At 40.4% G+C, this 23,623-nt stretch overlaps 1 protein-coding gene across 1 annotated transcript in view; it reads left to right on the top strand.

Moving 5' to 3' along the window:
- The first annotated feature begins 2,614 nt into the window (after window positions 1–2,614).
- CPA6 (carboxypeptidase A6) overlaps window positions 2,615–23,623 on the top strand; it is a 50,975-nt gene continuing 29,966 nt past the window's right edge. Inside the window, exons 1-3 of the mRNA XM_051610290.1 lie at window positions 2,615–2,739; window positions 8,623–8,698; window positions 21,265–21,389. Coding sequence (XP_051466250.1) covers window positions 2,615–2,739; window positions 8,623–8,698; window positions 21,265–21,389 — 326 coding nt within the window. The remainder of the gene's footprint in view (window positions 2,740–8,622; window positions 8,699–21,264; window positions 21,390–23,623) is intronic.

Below are 23,623 nucleotides of genomic sequence, written 5' to 3'. Positions count from 1 at the left end.
GACAGAGTTTTTCTTTATCCCCAAATTATTTTCTCAGGTTGTCTGTTCGAGGAAGCTTCTAGCCATGTACTTGAAAAAAAAATAATTATGGAGTTAATAGCTGAATTAAAAGAACTGGGATGAAATTCAGTAGTTCAAATTTGCAGATCATACATACAGGAATTTCTCCTATAAAAGCAAACCCTTGAGTTGGATCAAGAAGAGAAACAAAAGCTGTAGGATGACTGTGAACTTGATTATGTTAGGACCATAAAATTGAGTTTGCAGCAGTGGAGACTATTCAAAGGAGTGACTAAGTTTACACAGCACGTTCAGTCCATGTTCAAAAGCAGAAAAGCAGGAAAAGGTACATTAAAAAGCTATGAGAGTATCTGATGACATGATCTCCAGATATCCCATCCACCCAAATTATTCTGTTATTCTATGAAATTACTTCTCCGAAGATGGGAATCATTTTGGATTGAATTTGTCACAAAACAATGAGAGGAACACAGTACTAGAAAAGACCTGCTGTTCATAAGATCTTCCTCTTTGTTGTTAAAAGAAACTGCGTAATAAATTTTACATGTTTTTTACTGGCCTTCTATAGAGATTCTGTTTAAATTTTTAAAAGAAAAAAAACCCCATAGTTAACACATTTAAGTGAAGTGTATGACTCATGAAAATAGAAGTAACAATTTCTTCCCTTCTGTTTTTAAATATATTGTGTGGCCCTTGAGAAAAAATCATCAAGGCAGATGAATTACATACCCCATTCAGTGGTTGTCACACAGTTGGAAATGTGCAAGTATTCAACTTCTTCAGTTGTGGCAGGTCAAATAAAATGTTGTCTCATAAAAAGTGAAGTCCACATGGTTTGTATTCTATGAATTAAGGATTTTTTAATGAACCTTGAACATTCTAAAGGAAGGTTTTAGACCTTTAGACCTTGGTAAGCCATGTCCACATGGTTTGATGGTACTTTGGCTTTAATAAAAGCAAAGTTGTCAAGGACTAGTGAGGCTTAAACTTCTGAGAAGGGATGTAGTTTTCCCGTGGCCAGGCAGAAATGCTTAATTTTGTTTCCCCACCAATTGACTGAATCATGAGCAGTGGCATTTACTGTCTTTCTGAGGCATTAAAAGACCTGCTGGGCAATGGGTGCTGTTGTCTAGTGTTATGCAGTTCAGTCTTTGATGACTCTAGGGGAAAACATAACCATTAGAAAAAATAAAGCCCTCTTCTGCCTCGTGTGCATGTGTGTGTGTGTCTGTAATAGAAAACAGGGCTTGAAGAAGCCTGGTCCATTTCTTGGTGTTGTCCATATCTGAGTGTATCTGCTTCTCTCTATTAAGATTAAAGGCAAACATGAAGCCAAGAACTGCATGGCAAGTCAGACCTATGTACCACTGGAGGTCTCATATCTTTCTAGACTTAGAGATGATCTCCTACAGTGCTCGTGACACCATTGAAGTCTGTTGGGTAAATGCACAAGCTTTCAAGACTTAAAAAGGGTTGTTGAATTTTGTTCTTTACATTCTGTAAAATGTGCATTTACTGCTTTCCATCTGTAGTCTCTGCATTGCTGTCATTGCTGATGCCATCTGGAAGCTTAAAAGTAATGAATTTATTTCTTGTCTCAATAACCCCACAAGTTTAAAACATGCTGTCATCCCCATGTATGGTGGTGGGGAGCTGAGCCATGTTTACACTGTCAGCTAAGCATAGATTGAAGCCTAAGCTTGCCCATCATGCTTTACAGGCAAATATGCACTCAGCTGCAGCATCAGGTTCCTGCAAGTACCTGTGCTTCAAGCACACCCACCAGGACAGAGCCCAGACTTTTGCTCGGGCCATTGGAACTGGATGGGGCAGAGAGGGACCAAACAAACAGGGACACCAGCAAATATCCATAACCAAATACACCGTGTGTGGTTTTTACAACTGACTTAACAGCCAGTAATGTGGATAAAAAGCATATGGAGCTCAGTATAAGAAACTGTCTGCCAAGCCTGCACTTAACCTCACTTGGTTGGGGACCTGTGAGGGTTTGCTCAAGGTCCTGAGGTGAGTTGGAGTGCAAGAAGTCTAATATAGACCTCTAACACAACCATTTGGCCCTTCAGCCTTCCATTCTTGATATCTAAGTTCTGTAACAACCGTCTCAGATTTGATGTTCTTTGTTTGATTTCGCCAAGGTTGAGCAAATCTGCTGGGCAGATTCCCAAGACACTTAATTTGAAAATTGTTGATGCATTTGTATGAAAACGTACATGGAGCTTAGAATGAGTGGAATACATTTTGAAGTTTAGAAAAGTGTATGAGCTTCTCTGTGGACTTTTAGTATGGAGGAGGGTTGGGACTGCAGGCAAGTGCAGACTGTGGACTGGGCCCTGGAATGAAGTTAAGCTAATAGATCAGGACCTGGATAAACTATAGGACATGATATGAGAAAGTGCTGGATGCCACAATGTGAGAAGCTAACAAAAATTTCAGATTTGTGAAGGACAGCTGGATCTTGCAGAAGGTAAAGAGGGAGTTATGTGAGAAATTGCTGAATTTCACAGGTAAATGAAGGGAAGTATTTTGGACATTTTGTGGGCAGTAATACCTGAGTAACCATATCAGTAATACCATGCGAAGCTGTGATTACCTGGAAATACCAAGGTTGGGTACAGATGTAGCAAAGCTGGGACCAACTGGGAAAAGGTCATTACGGCTGAGTTACTTGTTTGAGAGGAAGTGGACAGAGAAAGCAAGGTACAAGTATGGTGAAAAAACAGGGCCAAGAATGGGAAAAGTGATAAAAATTTATGCAACTGATTTAAGTGGGTCTGTCCGGGGACACTGGCTGGACAGCCCCACACTTGATCACCTCAACCTAATCAGGACAGTAAACCAAGCTTGTATGGTCTTGCCAACCAAGTCCAATGTGCCTCTGCAGTCCAGATGAAGTTGGTAGGAAGCTTTCCTGTTTGGGCAGGTGAGCACACAAATGGACAGATAAGCGTCCTGGTACTGTCAGGCCCATGCTAGGTCAGCAGCACCTTACAAAGCACAGATCAACTCATTGAAGAAATACATGTGCCATGAGAATAAAGAAGCAAATGGGATTATAACAGAAGCTCTTTTCACTAATCTCTGATACCAGAATGATGGTGGTCCTTTCATTAAAAGTAGTGCTTGATATAATTTGTCATTGGAAGGATTACATCCGAGCTAAATAGTCATCAGCTGCTTCATGCAAACATGTTATTATCATAAGTGTCTTTGGAAATGAATTCAAATTAGTGTACTTAGTACTTCATTTAAGCCTCCTGCTTGGGTCAAAATGGACATCTCCCAAGTTTTTGCATACCTTAATCCTTTGCAGATAGTACCATTACTTCTTGTCTACTTTCTTACTTTGGCCTGTTTTTTCTCTTTAGTGTGTATTTTTTCTTGTTACTTCTCCTTTTATTTTCTGCCCTTAGTAACTGCCTTCTTTCTGTCTTCTATTTGCATATGAATGTATGACACTTGGTGAAGCAAGATGGTATCCATTGCCATACACACAACCTGTTGTTGTTTTCTGAGACATGCACTGAAGCAACTGGTTCCCACTTTCTGTGTCTGAGCTAGATGGCTGTATATGCAACACTGGAGGCCAGCTTTGCTTGGAAAAGCATCGTTCCTTACTTGGAACAAAAACTGGAATTTCTGCAAATGTTCACCTTTCCAGACCATCTGTCTCTGGAATGAAGCTGTTTAAAAGGAAGAGAGCCAGTAATATAGAATTGGCGTAGTCCCTAAAGTTTCTTGCTTGGGTAAAGTAGGAAACCCTTTTTGCACCTGAAATACATATATGAAACTCAGATATCCCATGCCTGGGAATTAGCAGACAACTTGCATACAAAGTCAGTTTTCAGAGAAGTTATTTGTGCTATAGACATAAATATCATGCAGTAACATATGTTGCTTCCTCAGAATTTTTTACCTACATTATCCAAGCAAATCTTTTTCCTTCAAAATTACAGAGGTTAGCTCTCCCTTGTATCAGAAGTAACATCAGCTTTCCTGCCTTAATAAGTAAAAGGCAGAAAGCATATGTAATGCTTCCTAGAAAATACAAATGATGCTCTCTTCCGTTTGGATCAGCATCTGCTGTAATGCAGAAAAACATAGAGAAGGGCTCTAGCAGTTTTGTAAGTTTCCTTCCTTCCCAGATCAGGGCTCAGGAAGGAGCCCAACCTTATTTAGATAAATTTTTTAACAGTGTTGAGTTCCTGGTTTAAACTCTTCATGTCAGTAATGAAGAGAGATTAAAAAATTAATGCCTGAATATTTTTTAACATTTTGACTAGCGGGAGAGTTTAACAGAGAAAAGGGAATGAAGGAATTGATCTTCCATCACAAATGATACCTGGTGGCATATTTGGAGTTGACAAGAGGCTTTCATGATGTAGCTTTTTACAGATGTGTCTTTCAGTATGTAACTAGTTCCCAAGCCTTAATGAACCACTTAAGTGCAGCAGCTATGGCAGCTTGATCTCAAAAACTATAATCCCTCCTCTGCAATTAGGAATGGACCCTTGTAAGTGGGGATTTATTTTCTTTCTGATTTTTTCTACAGGAATTTGATTTATAACTTATCATTTCTCAAATTGTGTTTAAAATACCTGTAAAGCCTTTGTAAACATACTTTTATTGAATTCCATGGGAGAGGAGAGAGCTGATTAAGGTTCACATTAGTCAGGACAATAAAACAAGAAGGGTTTTCCTAAAGGAAATGAGGAATTTACATAAATGGAGTTCATGCCATGTGACTTCAGCAGGAAAGTTTCATGAGAGAGAATTTCTAATTCCATCAGTAGAGAAGTTGTATATATGCTGCAGAATGGTTTCATTTAATCCATCTGGTCTGTTCACAGATAAGTAAAACTGTGAAGTAAATGGAAAAAAAAAAAAAAAAAAGTGAATTAAAAGAGCCAAAGAAATAAACCAATAGGTTTTAGTCCCCATTGGTGGCAGGGAATATCACTCTTCTCAGGCCCATTGAAGCATAGTCTGTTTTTCAAAAGCAGCTGTGTCATTTTCCATGCTGTTCTTGAAAATATAGAGGAGTTATGAAAGAAAAAAAAGTCACTGTATGTCAGGGTCGGCCAACAGCTGGTCACCCATTTTGCTCAGTCACAAGGCTGCCCCCTGGGGACACCAGTGGTTTTGCTTCTGCTTTGTGCTGACCACTCTCATCTGGTCAGTTCATTTCATAAAGCTTGTGTATTGCATTTTGCAAGGGCTTTCCATTGTATTTACACAAAATACAAATGATATCACTAAGTCCCAGCTTTAAATCCCTTTAGCCTAGTTGCCAGGGGTAGACTGAAGGTTTTTCCTGGTTGATGTAAAGATTCCACAAAATGTACCCCATCTTGCTGATAATTTAGAAAATTTTAAAAATAGACTTTAAAAAATGTAGAGACATGATGATTAGAAAAATACCCTTGCCTGCATAGATCAGCAGACTGCTGATGTTTGTCTTCAGGCAAGACAATATGAATGAGCTTTCCCTAGAGTATACAAATATAGAATCATATAGAATGATTAGGGTTGGAAGGGACCTTAAAGATCACCTAGTTCCAACTGCCCTGCATGGGTAGGGACACCTCCAACTAGACCAGGTTGCTCAAAGCCCCATCCTACCTGGCCTTGGACACTTCCAGGGAGAGGGTATCCACATAGAATCATAGAATGGTTATGGTTGGAAGGGATCTTAAGGATCATCAGGTTCCAACCTCCCTGCCATGAGCAGGGACACCTCACACTAGACCAGGTGCACAAAGCCTCATCCAACCTGGCCTTAAAGACCTCCAGGGAAGAGGCATCAACAAGCTCCCTAGGCAACCTATTCCAGCACCTTACTACCCTCATGGTGAGGAATTTCTTCCTGATGACTAACCGAAATCTCCCCTCTTTCAGTTTAAAACCATTACCCCTTGTCCTATCACTGCCCTCTCTGATGAAAAGCCCCTCCCCAGCTTTCCTGTTTCCTTGTTTCAGGTAGACATGAGGGAGGGCAAGGGACCTCACCAAGGGCTGGTTCTGAGTGTTTGGGCTACAGTTGCCATTTACCAGCCACATTAGTCCGTGATCTGGTAGATTTTTTTGTTGGCTCTTAAATACTGGGTAGGCTACTGGATTTCTACCCTGAATTCAATGGGTATTGCATAGTGTTTAAAGATAATAGTTTGATTTATTTAGTGTGAAATGTAACAAGGAAAGCTGCAAAGCAAAAAAACTGCAACTTTTAGGACTATGTCCTTTGCCTGGTAGGTATCAGGAGCAAAGCTGGTTTTGGTATCTGTACTTTTTTAATAACTTACAATGATTATCCACCAGCTGGATAGCCAAAAGATAGTTCTCAGAAATCCAGTGTATTCCTGCATCTTGCATGCACAAAAAATATTAAACTGCCTTGTCATAATGTCTTCACCATCTTTTCATAAAATACTAGCCAGTACCAGGTATGCTAAACTGCTTGCTCTAAGCTCTCTAGCAGTAGAACCAGCCACAGCTTGAGGAATTTTTAACAATGTGTCCAGTGATCTATCTGTCACAGCACCAATATTTTCCTCCTTAAGGCAGGTCTTTCGTCACATTAGAAATGACAGAGTTGCTGAGCTAATCCAAGACAGTTTAGAGTGATGTGTATTAATTCAAGACCATACCTAAGTGATATCCATTCCTTTGAAATTCCATTATGACTGCGTAATGCATGCTTAGCTACTTATTTCATTAAAATCTGGTTTTTATATTGTAATTGTCCCAGTCCTTCCAGAAGTATCCAATGAATATTAGTTACTTCATCTTCACATGTCCTGGGCAATCATTACTTCTTTTTTCCCATTTCCTTCTTAACAGCAATTTAATACTCTGGCAGAAGTAATGGCAAAAAAAGATTACTGTTGTGTGTAAAATAAACTAAAAGAATGCATTAAGTTGTAGGACTCTAAGAGGCTTATTCCTTTTTGAGTAAGTTCCTACACAGAAGGTTAAACTTGGCTCAGAAGCATCTTCATTTCCCCTAAAATTTTAGATCTGCCACTAGAATAAAAGTGCTTTCAGAAATGAACTGAGGTCCTAATCTCTGGGCCCATCAGTGTTATCGCAGCTGTAACCTAGAGTCTAACTGGACCAAAAACTTTAAGGCCATGAAGCTGTTGGAAGACTTAGGCGTTTTAAGGCTTGGGACTTGTCTAAAGCAAAAGTTCAGAGGAGTGAGAACCAAAACTGACAGAAAGAAGGATCAGAGGCTAACCAAAGGGAGGAGATGCTGACTGGAGAGAAAAGACCAAAGAAGAGTGGGGGAAGGGAAAATAGATGCCAGAAAGGGGCAGAGTAAGCCACTTCAGAATTCAGTATTTGTTAGTAGTACTGAACCCAACAGCCCATGCATTCTTCTGAACCACTTACTGACAATATTTAATGCTTACTTATATATGCATTAAGGATTCTTGCAATGAAGGTGAATTCTACCAGAGCTGTAGCTACTGGACACCGAAGGCAAGACCTGGTACCTGCTTGCTGAGAACAGCAGCAGCTTGCATGCCTTTCTAAAACAGTGAGGCCAGCAAAGACATGCTCACTAGTGTTGCTTCTGAGCCAGGTATCTTCTGAGCAGACTCAGAAACTTAGGAGAGTCTGCAATATATATTTAAGGGACAGACTTTACTTAATGTCAAGGGGAATTCTACTGGGTAAAATTCCCACATAATGAGGAAACTAGAGATAAATATTTTTTTTTAAAGGGGATTCTGGCTAGTGGATGGAACTGTAGAAACAAAGGTATGCGTGACATCCATGGACTCTTGGGAGAGACGTACTGATTATGAACAATACAAATTAAAAAACTCAGTGTGTAGGGAAATGCCAGGATTAGCACTGGCCACACAATTAATTTCAGTCCTCCTGTGTATGGACTTATGATGATGACATGTTAGCTACATGATCAACCTCTATGTGTTCCATGGTCTCCCTTCTCCCCTAGTTCATGACATGGATGGTGGTCGTTGAATGTACAGCTATTCTATTTCTTGTTTCCTGTTTGCAAAGTTCATTGAGAGCTGCTACAGATAATACATAAATTCTGCTGGTATTATCTAACACCTTCTGAGCATGTACGAAAGCTGTTTATTTCACAAAATTTGTGTAAGCTTTAATGGATAAAGCAAAAGGCATGCCCCGGATAGGAAGGTCACCTCTCTTCAAAGCCCTTTAAATGTTTAAACCTATAAAAGCAATGTATCTTACTTAATCTTGTCCTCAGAAACAGATTATTTGTTTTGGCAAAATAATTGTTTTGTTCTGAAACAGATATTCAGTGTGGAAGATGGTGGCCTGAATGGCTTGATTTAAAAAGAATGAACAACAGCATTTACAAAGAAATGGAGGGCCAAGCTGACACCCTAATCTGTAAAGAGCAAATAATTCCTATGAAAGTGCAAAATCCAGAGAGCAAGTTTAGAAGCAGAGCTTCAGTTCACCTAAAGTTTTGCAGATACTGAAAAAAGGCATAAGTAAGGTCACTATCTGAGTCTATTTACTGTTGCATTGTGCTGCTGCAAAGAGCCTTATAGTGTCCTTTCCATGTTCTGTTATTGGCAGTGATAAAGTCATACGAGTTGTTCCTGAGAGCGAGAGGGAAACGCAGATCCTGAAGGCTGCATTTAACAGGCTTAAGGTGAGTTTGTTTGTTTTAATCTTATTTTTTCTGCTCTTTGTTGAAGACTGTTGTGGACACTGATGTGCTTTTCATTTGACACAAGCTATTTTATACTCTGGAAGGCAGCCTTTGCCCAGTAACTTGTTAATTTTCCAATAAAACAGTGTGGGAATTAGATTCATCATGCCTAAAAATTTTAACGAGAAACACTAAGTGTCTTAAAATAATATAGGTGCCACACTTGCAAATTTGCTTTTCTTGCTCTTTCACTTCTTGCTAGCATACATAGTTGCATGCTTCATTATCTAGCTGATAGTTTTATTTAAAACACTGAATTAATTCAAGATGTGAATACACTCAGGAACAGGAAAAAGGAAGCACCTTCAGATTGAGAATCAGTTTGGCAGGATAATTTTCTAGTGGCAGCTGAGAGAGTGTGTACAAGATTCAGTAGCAGGCCAAAAGGCCTTTTCCTGCAGATAGAAATGGGAAGCAATGGTGCCTCTGTAGCAGCACAGTGCTCTGCAGCATGCTGCTTCACCAGCACAGCTAATGAAGACACAGGCAATCTTTCCACAGCAAGTGTGGCCCATTGTCTCAGAGGAGAATATAGGACTGCACCAAGCACGCGTGCCGACCTCAGGCACTGGTGTAGTGATGGACCTCATTAATAGTCTCCTAAACAAAGCCTAACAAAGCAGAACCAGGGAGGTACCAGCTTGATCACTATGTCGAGTTTGTTCCAGGAGCTGGATGCAATTCCCAGGCTCTTCTTCTTCACCTGTGTTAGCTCATATTATGCTTGAGTCCAGTGGGCAGAGATTGACTTCTCCCTATAACTATGAATGTAAAGGACTTTGATGGGCAGCCTTGCAGGCAGCATGGACACAAGCTAAAATCATTTGACAGAGTGAACTCTGTCAAACTTCGTTTGTGTCTGGCTGAAAAAAGCTATATGGACATACACAAAGAAACTCGTTGGTAACTTTGGGGTCTTGTGACATAAAATTTTGGGTCAGAGCAGAACACGAGCGGTACCAAAATTCTGGGAGCATGGGCTGCTCACTGCATTCAACTCCAGCAAACTGTTTGACAGTCTGCAATGTATCTGTCTCCCATGTTGAAACCTCCTGTAAACAACTGTGTTCTCATTGGGGCAACAAATGAAGGTGCATATAATTTTCTAGTCCAGTAGTTGACATCTGGGATAGAAGTACATCAAATCTCAGTCTGCATACCAAATGAAACAAAATAAAGATCTTAGAAGAGCTTTTACACCCTCCTGAAAAGCATTCCATCTTTCAGTTATGACAAAGCTTTCTTGCTATGACTTTTTAAGAAAGTGGACAGAGCTACCTTAGGTACCTCAGCCCACGAGAAGGCTCACTGCTGCAACTACTCCAGCAGTCAAGGCATTGATGCCTTCCTAGCTTTGAGTAGGAAGGCTGAGGTTCTCTTCATCACCTCTACATTTCTTAACAATATGTTAAGTTAGTTCCCCACTCAAGATGCTTTCTTCAAGGTGCTATTCTCAAGACATCCAACCTGTGCACATCGCTTGAGGAATTTTGTTCAACAGAGACTGTGTCTTAATGCTACGTATTACAGCACTTTGTACTGTAATGCCCAGCTCTCCTAAAGAATGTCTTACAGTTGTTTCTGCAGTGCTTACTAAGGGCCTCAACTGTCAATATAATATCTGCAAAAGGGTAATTGTTTTACCCTCAATTAGAGGGAAAAAATCTAACCATAAACACAAGAAATACATGTGGAAGCTGTTTTTTTGCATCAATTTCTTCCCCCTGGATGCTGGAACATAAAGAGGGAGCACATGTATTTTTTTCCTTTCTCCTCACATTGCAAACCCTGTGAAGCAAAAGGGTTACTCACCTTCCTGCAACTGTTTCTCATTACAGAGCTCCCTTAGGCTCCCAGAAAGAGATTCCTTCACCCAATTCCATTGAAGTGGGAGCAGCAGAAACTTGAATAAAGAATTGCATGCTATAACTCTGAAAGGAGGATAATAAAATTTTGGCAAGCTGCATCATAATCTGACTAGTTAATTAGAAAGTGATTGATTTTGTTGAGGTAGTAAGCAGAGGAGGCTGAAGGGAAGATTCAAAAAAGAGACAATATTGACACCCAGTTTCATGAGAACAGGATGGCTTTGGCTGCGTTTCAGGTCTTGAGACACTTCCATCTGCAGCTGCTTCACTGCCCATCTACATGGGGTCAGACAGAAAGAGACACCTGGAGGGCTAACAAGTAATGGATTTGTTTAAAATTAACTTATCATTATCTTTTATCCAAAAACAATCTCAAGTTATTCACTCATTAAGAGGTGGATCAACAATGGCACTTCTCTCAGAAGTGCCAAGTACTCACAGCATCAGCCAAAGTCAGTAGCAGCTGCAAGTCATCAGCCCCTCTGAAGAACCATTTATTTAGAGTTGTACAACCTTTTAAGTCTTCATGTCAGTCTCCCCTATCCTTCCCCCACCCCCAGACTTGCAGAGGTGGAAACTCAACAAACAGTGGACTTGGGTTCAATTTTTTGAACATGAGTCTTTAAGTACAATGCTGGGAAGGTGCTTGGGAGAAAACAGAAGACACTGCACACAAAATATAGCAAGTCTAGAGACAGTCCTGTTGCTGTCTTCATCCAGTGTGCGTGACAAACAACAGAGATTTGAACAGAGGGATCAACAGAGATATACAAATTGGTAGAATGGCAAGTATTGGCCTTGAATTTTTACATTTTAGAATCAGAAAGCCAGAATTGGTTTAAGACACTTCTACTTTGTATCCGTTTTGGTTTGAGCAGTAAATTGATACTAACCTGTCATACTACTCACGCATTCTATTCCTCAATGGAAAAATAAAACTGGAGCCAGGATCTTTTCAAGACACAATAGTTTTGTACCTAAATAACCATTGAATAGCACCAATTTCAGGAAGAGTGGAGGAAGAGCAGCAATGTATCTTTTCACTCATTTTGTTTTATCTGCCTGTTTTTTAATAAGTGTCCTTATTGCTGATTTTTCAGTAGTAGATTTTGTCATTTACTGTCTGCTCTAGCTGCTTTCTTTCTGTGGCCTGCCAAGCTACAGGGATCTCCTCGACATCTAGGGGCACTGTATGTCTTGGTAATGATATAAGGTGAGTCTGCTGCTGATAGATTCACTTAAGAAAAGTCCATGGCAGATAACGTTTTAAAATACCTGATGTGGGAAGGTGGTAGGAACGTACTGATCTGCTACATCCTTCTAGTATGCAACTAGTTGTTTGGCTCATCTGATGTGTGGAAAAGAAAGAAGCATCAGGGCAGTGGAGGAAGAGGTGGGGAGAGCTTTGCCTTTTGCTGTGCTGAAGCCAATGCTGTCAAAGTCAATAGCTTGCAAGGTCCATCCCTTTTAGGAAGAGGCTCAGACACAAAAGGATTCCTTTCTTGAATGTGCATTTAGAGGAACCTACACTGGGATATCCTTGAAGGATCACCCTGGAATTGACTATATGTCTCACTGTATTTGAAGTATCTTAGAATATGCCCCCAGTAATTTACTAGCCACAGCACAAGTGACAAAACTCACAGAAGTTGGATTAATACCCAGGGACTTTCCACATGGAAACCTTTTAATCTCAAACAGGACTGTTCTGCTACCAATACCTGAGCTGTCGGGCTAACTCATACACGTTTACAGAAGATGTAGTCCTCTCAGACTTTTTAAACTTAGCATCTGGAGCTCCTTAGGAGGGATATTTGCCCCTTAAAAAAGAAGAAAGTCTGTATAATGCTTTGTGTAATAAACTCCTGAAACCTGCCTGAAGTGTATAGGCTCTGTTGCAATACAAATGCCATTGCCTATACTGAGTGAGTAATGGATAATGAATGTTTCATTCCACACATTTAACTTTTGGTTCATGAATTGCCCAAAGGAAAATCACATTAGTCATAATCACTTGCTGAGTAATTTCCTCAAATTAGTTTTGGTTTGTAGCTCTATTGCCCACAGTTCTTTGTTATTAATCATTATTATAAATTGATTCTTTCATTGGCTAGTTCAGTTAACTCGTAGGTGACAAAATATTGCTTTTTTCCCCAGTGGGGTGAACATATCATATAGACCTGCACAGCCAGTAAAAAATAGTGAGCCCTGCAGATGAAAATTTGTCTGCTGCGAGTTCTGTAAAGTTGCTTAAATCTGCCTGTGTTCAACGAATAAACTCACCCACAGTAACCAAGCAAAAAGGAAACTTAAATGGACTGAGTCCTACCAGCCACCAGCCTAGTTTGCAAAGCAGCAGGAGGTGGCTCTGACTCTGGCTTCTCTTGCCCCAGCCAGGCAGAGCAGGGTCACTCACACTTCTCCTGCCAGTCCCCACTCAGGGACCACAGTTCCACCATCTGTCCAGAGCAAGTTCTCAGAAAGCCCTCACTCACCATACACTGCTGTGTCTGCAACTCTTTCTTAGGCCAATATGTTTCTGAGGTCCTAAGAAATTAGGCACATAGGGAACAGAGAGTCATGCTCTCTTTTAAGGCAGGAAAGGCCAGTTTCTGGTTTTCACTGATGAAGTCAGTGACAGCTGGGAGATCACAGAATCACAGAATCTTAGGGGTTGGAAGGGACTTCAAAAGATCATCTAGTCCAACCCCCCTGCCAGAGCAGGATCACCCAGAGCACATCACACAGGAACTTGTCCAGGTGGGTTTTGAATATCTCCAGCGAAGGAGACTCCACAGCCTCTCTGGGCAGCCTGTTCCAGTGCTCTGTCACTCTCACAGTAAAGAAGTTTTTTTCTGATGTTTACATGGAACCTCCTATGTCCCAGTTTGCACCCATTGCCCCTTGTCCTATCAATGAAATCACTGACATCACTGAAAAAAAGCCTGGCATCACAGCGTTCTGTATCTCTTGTCTCCAGCATGTTCCTACACCAAGTTTCTTTCTGTTTCTCTGGAGAATTAAAATAAGGGCCTGGTAACTCTGCTTCCCACCAGCAGCACCACCCTACACCCTTGAACACCTTTTGCACAGTCCCTGTGCCAAAAACTACTGGAGCAGATGTAACAGTGAATATGACAGAGGTAAAATGGTGGTGGAGTTTCTTCTGCAATTTTCATGTAAGATGATGATTATTTTTCTTAGCAGTGTTAAGGAACGTTTCTGTGTGGTTGTGATAAACTAAAATGCAGCAAATTCTTTCTAGCTATAGATCACTGGCACAGTTGCGGATTGGCTGCTGCTCTAATACAATCATAGACACCAGTCTTAAATTTTAGGTGTTCTTCTACAGCCCTTTGCTCTTGTAAGTACTATCTCTTTTTATAGATACAGTACAAATCTTTATTCCTAATCTTTTTGCAAGGTCACCGTTTCACACTAATCATTTGCAAATTGTTACAGTAATCAATAACTGGAAGAGAAATATTTATGATGAGAGCACCAATGACCTTAGTATTACAGACCTGCCTGCTCTCTGTCTCCCAGGGGTCCTCTTGTCCATCTGTTGTCCCTCTGCCTCATACACCTTTCTAACAATGGGCTGTTCTCTTCTGTTCTTCCTTCTTTAGGAGACAATTTGAGGACCCTGTTGCTAATTTATGAGCTTTTTCATGGTTTTAATTCTGTTAGACCTGACTGACAGGAGCGAATGTCACATTCCCAAGTGCTTTACAAAGAAACCGAGATTTGCTCAGGTCCTCAGACCCAGCACGTTCTGTTTATCTGCTCTGGAATTTTTCTTTGTAAGCTTGATTTTTGAAGCACTACTTCATTTGAGCCTTGACTGATAACTTCTACTCCATCGGTGGTCTACAAGTACTTTTTATCAGACATGCCTGACTGGGATTGGGGCTGTTTGTATAGGTAGCAATGAAGCTACTGCTCTGTGAACATTCCTGGCATAATAGAGTTAGACCACTCATTCTTCAGTAGCTTTTACAAAAGAAATTCCTGGGCACAGCCAGGCACTTCTGTAACTTTGGGAGGAGCCAGCCTAGCAGGCCTGGAAGCCACAGCTCTATTCCCTTTTGTTTGTTTTCTATCCCCTACAGCAGCTGCTTATCCATTGTAATCCCTGAATTGATCCTGTCATTGCAGTTCAGGGAATCAGAAGAATATCTCATAGGGGAAAAGGATCACTTGGCTATAAATCTGATAGTTTACAGCTCCATAGGCAAGTGCTGAAAAAGGCTTCAGAGAACAAAAGCCTGTCTGAAAATGCAGTAAGAAAGCCTGTCAGCCCAAATGGAGCTATTCCTACTTTGCAGAAGGAAAGAATCAGCTCAGTAGCCTGGGCGGTGTGCATTTTATTCTGCACATATAGCAAATATATCTATATAGCCAGACACTTTAGTCATCAATCCAGATTTTACCGTAATTCATAGTTAGGATTCCAGTCAGACAGGCACAGAGGATTTGAAGATACAGAGAACATCAGGTGATAATGGAAGCTATTCATAAATATATCAGAATGTGTGTCTGTAAACAGTGGTTTACAGGCCTCTGGGCTTAGGAGGAAAATGTTTTTCTAGGAAAACTTTAGTAGGAAGATGCAAGAGAAAACAGGAGAGCCCAGATAGTGCATGCATTCTTCTCACAAGACACAGAAAACTTGGACTTTCTGAGGTGGGAGGAATCTCTTTTACTGGAGAAGAAATCTGAGTTCAACAAAGTCATCAGCACAGCCCTGTTGCTTCAATGAGAGGAGAATCAGACCCAGTGCTTACTGTTCCATTTCTCATGCAGTGCAGCAGCAGCTACAAAATGAACCAAATCATAAATAGTTTAATAAAAAAAACAAAATAGAGTTTTGGTAGGGTTTTTTTTAATTAATCTTTTAAAGACTCCTTCACATCTTTCAAATACACTTCTCCCAATGGCATCTGTACATGTAAGAATGGATATTCAATTACCATATAACTCAGTTTGTGTTTTTCCTCAGTGACTCTCTTGAGGAATAGCTTACAAGTTATTTTCTGCAGTGTAAAATCATACCAGTGTAAGTAGAGTGGCAAGACCATTGCTGTGTTATAGTTCCACAAAGATCTGCAAAACTCAAAACTTCAAGCTGTGCATTGTTCGCATTCTGTTCCTAGCAGTGTTACGGCTGCTGCAATCCTGTGAATCAATCCCAATTTATTAGAATAATTATTCTTACCAGCCTCACTGAAAATCAAATAAATACTGAAAAGTTAAATGTCTGGTGTGCTCAATCAGAAACTTGAATTACCTTGCACCAGCAACCAAGACTACCTTGTCAGTCCTTCTGTGAAGTACCGAGAATCCCACACTTAATTGCCACTAAATTATTTTGTTGCACAGAAAGGTCAGCTGAAGGAGATTTGCATTAGGACTGTCAGTTAAGTTCCTTAATTGGCAGGAGCAAGTGAGGATGAAATCCATCCTGATTCAGAAAATAATTGCAAGGGTGAAGGCATTAGAGAGGAGCAGTTCTACTCCTTCCAGGTGAACTACAGCACAGCTATAATTATCCACCAGTGTCGGCATCAACAGGAGTCTCTTCATTCATTCTTTGCAAATGTACAAGAAGCCTAAAATGTAATTTTGTTGCACACTGTATATGTACATGCAAGGGCAGTTTGTGTGTATTGATGTTTGTGAGGATGTTTCTCATGCAATGAAGCCTCTGACATCAGACCTCTATTTACGTTAGTGAGACTGGAGTGGTTTCTACTTCTGTTCTCTCTCTTCTCCTATCAGATTTATAATTGAAAACATATCTAATGAGTTTCAGCCCTTCTTATAGTGTTCATGTGCCCATACAAAAGCATATTGGTGTAGATGGAATCCCCAGGCATTTTGAGAGAGCCCCTGACATGCTGATCACGCCCATGAGCAAAGAGCATCACTGCCTGCATTACTGACTGCACATTATCTTTTAGAAGAGGATCAGAAACTACGGCCATTTCAACTGATGGCATCATAACAGTATTTATATTCTGAAGTTTATAGTTGAAAACATTTCTCAAAGAAATATGTTCATAGTGATGTTAAGGACAAAGCCAGCTTCAGTACAGCTATTGCAGTATCCAACTCCACAAGTATAAAAACTAGAATTGCATAACTAAACTACTGTCTTCATGGGGTACAACACAGATAAAATAAATAAAAAATGTTGTTCAGATATTCAATGTAAATTGTGTCGGAGTTATTCTAGTTTTTTTCAAGGAGAAGCATCAATCATCTCCTTTGAGCAATACATGATCACAGACCTGATGAGAGCACTGAGTATCTTCCTTCAGGCTAAACAGAAGAAGTTAAATATGTGTTTATGAAAGGGTAGAGAGGAACAACTAGAGGCTACTGCCCAAGCAAATGGCTTTAATTACAAAGTGTGAGCCAGTCTAAGCCCTGTGGTCTAAAGAAGCCAGGGATTTTTTTCAGTGACTTAAAGGAAAGAAAGGAGTGTGGGATTTATGTAGCCATGAGTATATTCCTGGGGGAAAGCAAGACAACAGCTCTCCTCTTGGCCTCCCTTCCCAAAGGTGCAGAATTAGCTGGAGGAAGACCTGGAACTCATGGAGAAAAAACCACTCTGCTCTGGTTTCTGTCTTGGCAAGGTAACGGAGCTTTGTACACACCACTTGTGATATGTAGCATTATACCAACAAAATGTTTGTCTTCTTGGAAAATCATTTGCATAATTTTTTAATTTTGGAAGAAATTCTGAGTTCTCTTAGTTCGCACCCAAATTGTTTAAAGATACTTGTCCCTTTGGCTTGTGCTGACTTTTAATCACTGCACTGACCAAAAGCTAGATACATGATTAATGAGTGTAGGGTTGCAGTAGCTTGGAAGGTATCCAGGTAAGAGCTGATCAATTTATACTCTTCAGCTGTGTATAACGCCTCAGTTTAAAGAGAAACTCTATAAGAAATTTCAAAGAGTTTTGGCTTTCCTAAGTACAAGTTGAATCCCAGGTACTTTTATGGGACAAGTGAGGTTGAAAAAATTATGTGTGCTTAAAAAAGATTACTCAATATGTAGTCACAGTTCATAATATCCTATACTTTTCTTGAAAAATAAAGCAATAATGTGTTTCAATCCCCTGGGAAAATGAAGCTGCCTGCATGCTTTTACATGCCATTTCTTCCCATGGAAAGTGAGTCTGGATGCTTGTGCCTCCAGTGAAATTCTGGGTAAGAGCCTTCTCTCAGCATCTGCGGAGCCACTGTTGTCCTCACAAGAGCAGGTACCCAGAGTCACACCTGAGTGCAGCAGCAGGTGCTGAGTAATTGGTTTCCATGTCCCAAGTCTGAGCCTGCTGAAAAATCCTGCCTGGGCTTTGCTTGTTGTCCAGAGGTTTAAAACATCTCAAGACCCTCTAAACCCAACCTGCTGCCTGACAGATAGGAAAAGAGGCAGTTCTGCAAGGCCCAGACAAATGAGAGGAGAATATTTCGGTTTTCAGACATACTCTGAAGCATTATCTCTTCCTCTAGCCTCAAGATACCAGCTGAATATTGAGGTTCAATTGTTTGGCTATGCAGTCAGGGTGTTCTACAGGATTTCTGCACGTGCTCATTTTGGTAGCTGGAGAATCTTCTCCCCACCTCGCAAGTGCCATGACCCACACAGCAAGTAAATGTCTTTTAGCACCAACTGGTACACATCTGTATAACAGCTGATGTGTAATATGTGAGGATAACAACACCCCATCACTGATAGTAAAGAGGATAGGAGAACAATCAATATCACTACCACTCACTAGCCAGCAGTCCCCGGTGTGGAAATTCAAGGTATGCTTGCCAGAGGAATGATTATGAAAGAAGAGTCATGATTCCCTCAGTATCCATGGGAGATGCGATGATGAAGTCTCCTAAAGTTGACAGAAAATGAAAGATAGCTGGAGTTGCTCAGTCCAAACATGCCTGCTCTGACATCCATCTCCTGTTTGTCAGTTTTCAAGCGCCACGTGTCACACCAAGGACAAGCTGAAAGCTGCAATATAAATAAGATGTCTGATGGAGAAATGCGTTTCGTGTTATATGCTTTATAAAGCAAAATCAAGTCAGCAATTGAAGTGGTGCTCTGGACAGCACAGGTCACATCTCCCAGATGAGCACTGAATGCTCTGTTTACATGACAAAGGATGAGAAATGGGAGTCAATTAAACCAAACTACCCAAATAGGGAACTGAGATGAAGAGGAGTTTATTTGCATTCTAAAAATGGAATTTTTTTGTCTCACTTCCAGGACAATGCCAGGAGAGAATGGGGGTGTGCAATGTACCACTCGTTTCATTAGTTAAAAAAAGATTGTTTCTGCTTTTGATATTCCCTTGCAGCCAGTAGTGTGAGGGACAATTAGAATACCTCAGAAATTAAGAACGTTGGTGATGTCATAGCCAATAGTATGAATCTTGATTGGTTTACCCCTCTACAATGATGGAGAAATTCACAAAAAATAATCCTGAGTAACTGTCAAGAACAAAGACAAGTTTCAAGTATATCTCAACCATGATTTTTTTTTCCGTTTTTGTACCTTCCATTTTCAGTTTTGTGTGCTTAGATATTGCAGTTGGCTAGGAGACACTTTAATTGCTCTTAGTTTGTGTATTTGTTGTTATTTTTATAAAGATGACTCAAGCTGATCTGATTGATACACTGTTACTCCAAGAGCAACAAAGTTGCCCTCAGTGATGTGTATTTTCAGCAATAAATCTGAAAAGTCAAATACACATTTCTAATTAACTGTGTGTGAAATCAGCCATATTGAATTAAGGGGGGGGGAATTTCACTGAATGCCTATAATTCATCAAAATACAAACGACAGAGAAGCTAACAAACATAAGGTGTTAGTGCAGTAAAAGGATCTTTATTTATAAGCAGCATTTAGCGCCATTTAATTCATGAGTTTGGTTTCTACTGACCATCTGTCGTAGCTGCTGTCAGCTTCACAAGCCTGGTGAACTTTGCCAGTCCTGGTGTTAGACTTCAAAAGCTGTTGCGCCCACCCACCGCTATCACACGGATCCACAGCCCATATTGTGACAGTGCGAAACAAAGCGTGGTTTTGGCAGGAACAGAAGAGGCTGCTCCTGTGTTTCAGTTTTTCTCCTTCCAAAGTAGCAGGCATTTAATGGGATTAGCTGGACTAAAGTCACTACTACTTCAAGAGACAGCATCAGGTTCAGTGTCAGATTCTTCTTGATAATCAGAGTACTCTTAGTCACTGTCATTTGAGACGCGGTGGGAACTAAACCCCTGCTGGACGACTGTACTCTCTTCTCAGAGGAGGTTCATAGTAAGACTGGGTGAAATGCATTAGATACTTGTAAAATAGCTTGTATGGCCTGGGAGAATACAGGAGTTTTTTAAGTTTAGATTATAGAAACCTTTGTAGAAACCAGGGAAGCAAGTAAGACAGGGGATGCTCATAAGCTGTAGCCATGACTTTCATCAATGCGGCCTAGCACAGCTGATTGCAATAAACTTCAAAATACATTTATCAAGTATTAATTCCTTTGAAATGCTGTTTAAGAAATGTAGGGGCATGATAGTCCTATCAATTCCCCTCGTTGTATTCAGCTTACAAATGTATAGTTTTAAGACTTACGGATCTTAACATGCCTATTTGTCACATTGACACAGAGGTTGCTGCTGACTCTCTTTTGTGTAGTCTCCTGTGACTACCCCGCAGCTCTGGGAAGAGGTTTGTCAAATTGTGTTCTGGCCACTGGCCTTGCACTGGCTGAAGAGGAACTGCTCTCACCTCTGTTTAGGACTCCGTACCTCTGGTGTTGGTTCAGCCGAGCAGTACAAGAGCATTTTGCTACAGGGTGCAGAACACTGAGCTTCAAATCCCTGTTTGCAAACTTTCTTGCTTTCTTAAAAATTCTTATTCTATAATAAAATTCACACATGTATTTCAGGTTTGGCAGCCAAAGAAAGCAAAAATGGACAAGAAGCATCGCTGAGTTATGATCAGGCATAGATAGCACATTAATAATTGTGGTATCATTTAGCAGCTATCATCTTTACAAGATTCTAATAATTTGATTATCTTAATCCTCTTATTTTGTCATTTCATATAAAATGGGTAGATCAAAGCTTCCTTCATAGTATTGGTGACCTTCTGTTACCAACCCCTGACCTGTTTATCAGCAAGGATAAAACAGGTACACTTTGCAATCAACACTGGTATATGCTATGCTTTCTACCTTTCTTTAGCATTCATTTCTCTTACTGTCCTACTGAACATAGAAAATACCTTGTGAAATAAAAAAGTCTGTAAAACATAGGGAAGGGATAGTAGTTTTAGGAGGTGCATGAAGTTGGAAGTAGCTTTTGTTTTGAGCCATTTGAGGAAGTACGTTCCTGAGACTGTTCTCTCTTCCCATTGGCAAATCTCCCACAAGAGTCATGGTAAGCTGGACACAATCATTCCTCAAAATCAGGTCTGTTAGCATAGGTGTCAAGCTGGACCAGCCAATACAGTTTTACTGTCTATACCATGCCTGGAGTGTTTGCCTCCAGAGCTTCAAGCATGCCATCTCCTGGATTTCCCCACCTACACTGAATGCATATGAATTACAGGTTGGTTCCTGCACTATAGGTGGACATTTGGCAGCCCAGCAGCACCTTCCACATCGTTGAAGGTACAGTCACTGACGTGCGAGTCCCACAGAACGTCTCCCGAAGTCTGCTGCCCTACCTCCAGCAAGCAAACATCCAGTACACGTAAGCCTGTGCTTCACTTTCTGTGCCTCACGCTGTGCCTCCAAGGCAGGTCTGTGCCTACCACGCCAAGTGCACTTGAAAATATGCTCCACATCATAGCAATTATGCTGGCAGACAGCTAAACATTGCCAAGAAAACTGCCATTTTAATGGGAGAACAGAAAATCTCCCACAGGCAGGCGGTTTTAATTAAATATCCTCCTTTGGAGTCAAGCAGAGGTGTTTCCAATGTATATGAAATCACATCTGTTAAGAGAGGGATGGTAATTACTAATTCTACAACCTTCTTTGCTTCTCTCTGTATTTAAAAGGAGCTAGATTTGTTTACAAGTGTGCTGCAAATGTGGAGGGAAACCTTCTTCATGAATTATAAAGGAATGTGCTAGCTCTGTTTTATAACTCTCCATTCCTTGTGACCCAACGCAAGTCATACAGAACAAATACACACTAAAGATCACACATCATTTATAGCATTTCTTAAAAGCATTCAAGACAGTTTTGGAGTATACTTATCTTTTCATATCTATCAATATGATGTACTAGACAAGAGTAATGATCTTGTCATTAAAGCCTTTTCAGTGAGATGCTGAAGCATCTGAATAATCAACTGATGACTTACTTGACTCCTCAAACATTTGCTAAATAAAGCCCTACATGAGGCTATTTATATTTATTTCTCAGTGAAAAAAGGATGACATGAACCATATTGTAGTTTATACATGCTGTTATCAGAATTCTGCTTTTATGGTAAAAATAGTCTCTTTATTAATCTATTGTTCTAAAAATGCAAAAACAAACATTAGGAAATAAATGACACAGGCTCAATAGCAAAAGTTCAGAGCTACTTTCATGTGGGCTCTATAATACTTCAGTTTTGTTTGCATCTAAAATTGAGATGGGGACTTCTGTAATTGTTTTCTCCCCTAATTACCATGCCCCAACAGTTGTATTCATGTCTGCTGCTGTTTCTGCTCACAGTAATCACCTTTAATGGAATGGCAGAAGGCCATTTTATATGTGTTATAAACACTCCCTGTTCTTGAAGACCATTTTACTTAGGTTGCGAAGCAGACCATGCAAAGGCAAGAACTGAGAGAGCAAAGGGTCTCTGCAGTTTGCCTGAAACAGTGTGCTCCAGATAAAAGGACAGCACAACATTCATTTTCCACAGGGAAAATTTCCTTTTGGCACATGTTGTGTGCACTTAGAAGGAAGCTGAGCAGCATTTTGTCTACTCCAGCCTGTTTCTTTGCTCTCCTCTTCATCTCCCCGCCACTTGTTTTGGACTCCCTGCCCGCTGGGTCCCAGCCATCAGAAGCAAAACCCTGCAGAGCCTCAGACAAGTGTGTGCTTGTCCTGACAAGCTTCCTGAGATCTGCAGCTCCACAAGAGCTGGGAGGATTCAACATGAGAGCAGACACAGCTCTATAGCCAGGGAGCAGCAGGAGCAGGGCTGAGGGGTGAGCAGGCACAGCCATGTCCACAGCAGGACAGCTGGGATGGGGATCACAGCCCTGAACTGAAGTGCAGCTCCACAGCCAAGGAGCTGAGGTGCCAGGCAAGGTATCATACAGGTCCTTTTCTCATGGCTCTTTTTCACTTTATTATTTTATTTTATTTTATTTTATTTTATTTTATTTTATTTTATTTTATTTTATTTTATTTTCGGCACACTGTTTGCAAAGGAGTTAAATTTCTACAGCCTTTTTGAAACTGGAAAATCTAAGGCAAACATGTAAAACTTCAGCCTGAGGAAGTGATGCTTGCCTAAATTTTGACAAATTTCTGAAGACTGGAAGCATTAAACAGCACTGATAATGAACAAGGTGACCATCCCTTGCCTGTAAGACAGGCTTATCCATACCACTGTTTAAGACAGTAAGATGTTCATGAAATTTCTACTGCACCATGTTGCCTGGATTTTAAGTTCTCTGCCAACAAAGCCACTTAGGTTGTATTAAAACCTGAAGGACTTAAGAGCCTTTGGATGTCGTAAGCACAGACAGCACACAGTCATTTAAAAGTAAATGAAGACTACCAAATCTCATTTGGACTACAGACACATAAACATTCAGGAGTTGTGAAATTAAATCTATTATTATAAAAGTGAACAAATAAGAGCTTGATTCTGGTAGGTACTTACACTAATCTGAATTTAGCAAAGCAGAGAAGTATTTTTTTAGCACTTTAGGCGTCCTAATGACTTGAATAAAACCGTTGTTTGATACAACTACA

Source organism: Apus apus, chromosome 2 (assembly GCF_020740795.1).
Source record: "Apus apus isolate bApuApu2 chromosome 2, bApuApu2.pri.cur, whole genome shotgun sequence".
In the NCBI taxonomy this organism is placed as follows: domain Eukaryota; kingdom Metazoa; phylum Chordata; class Aves; order Apodiformes; family Apodidae; genus Apus; species Apus apus.
This window is presented reverse-complemented; position numbering and strand designations above follow the sequence as displayed.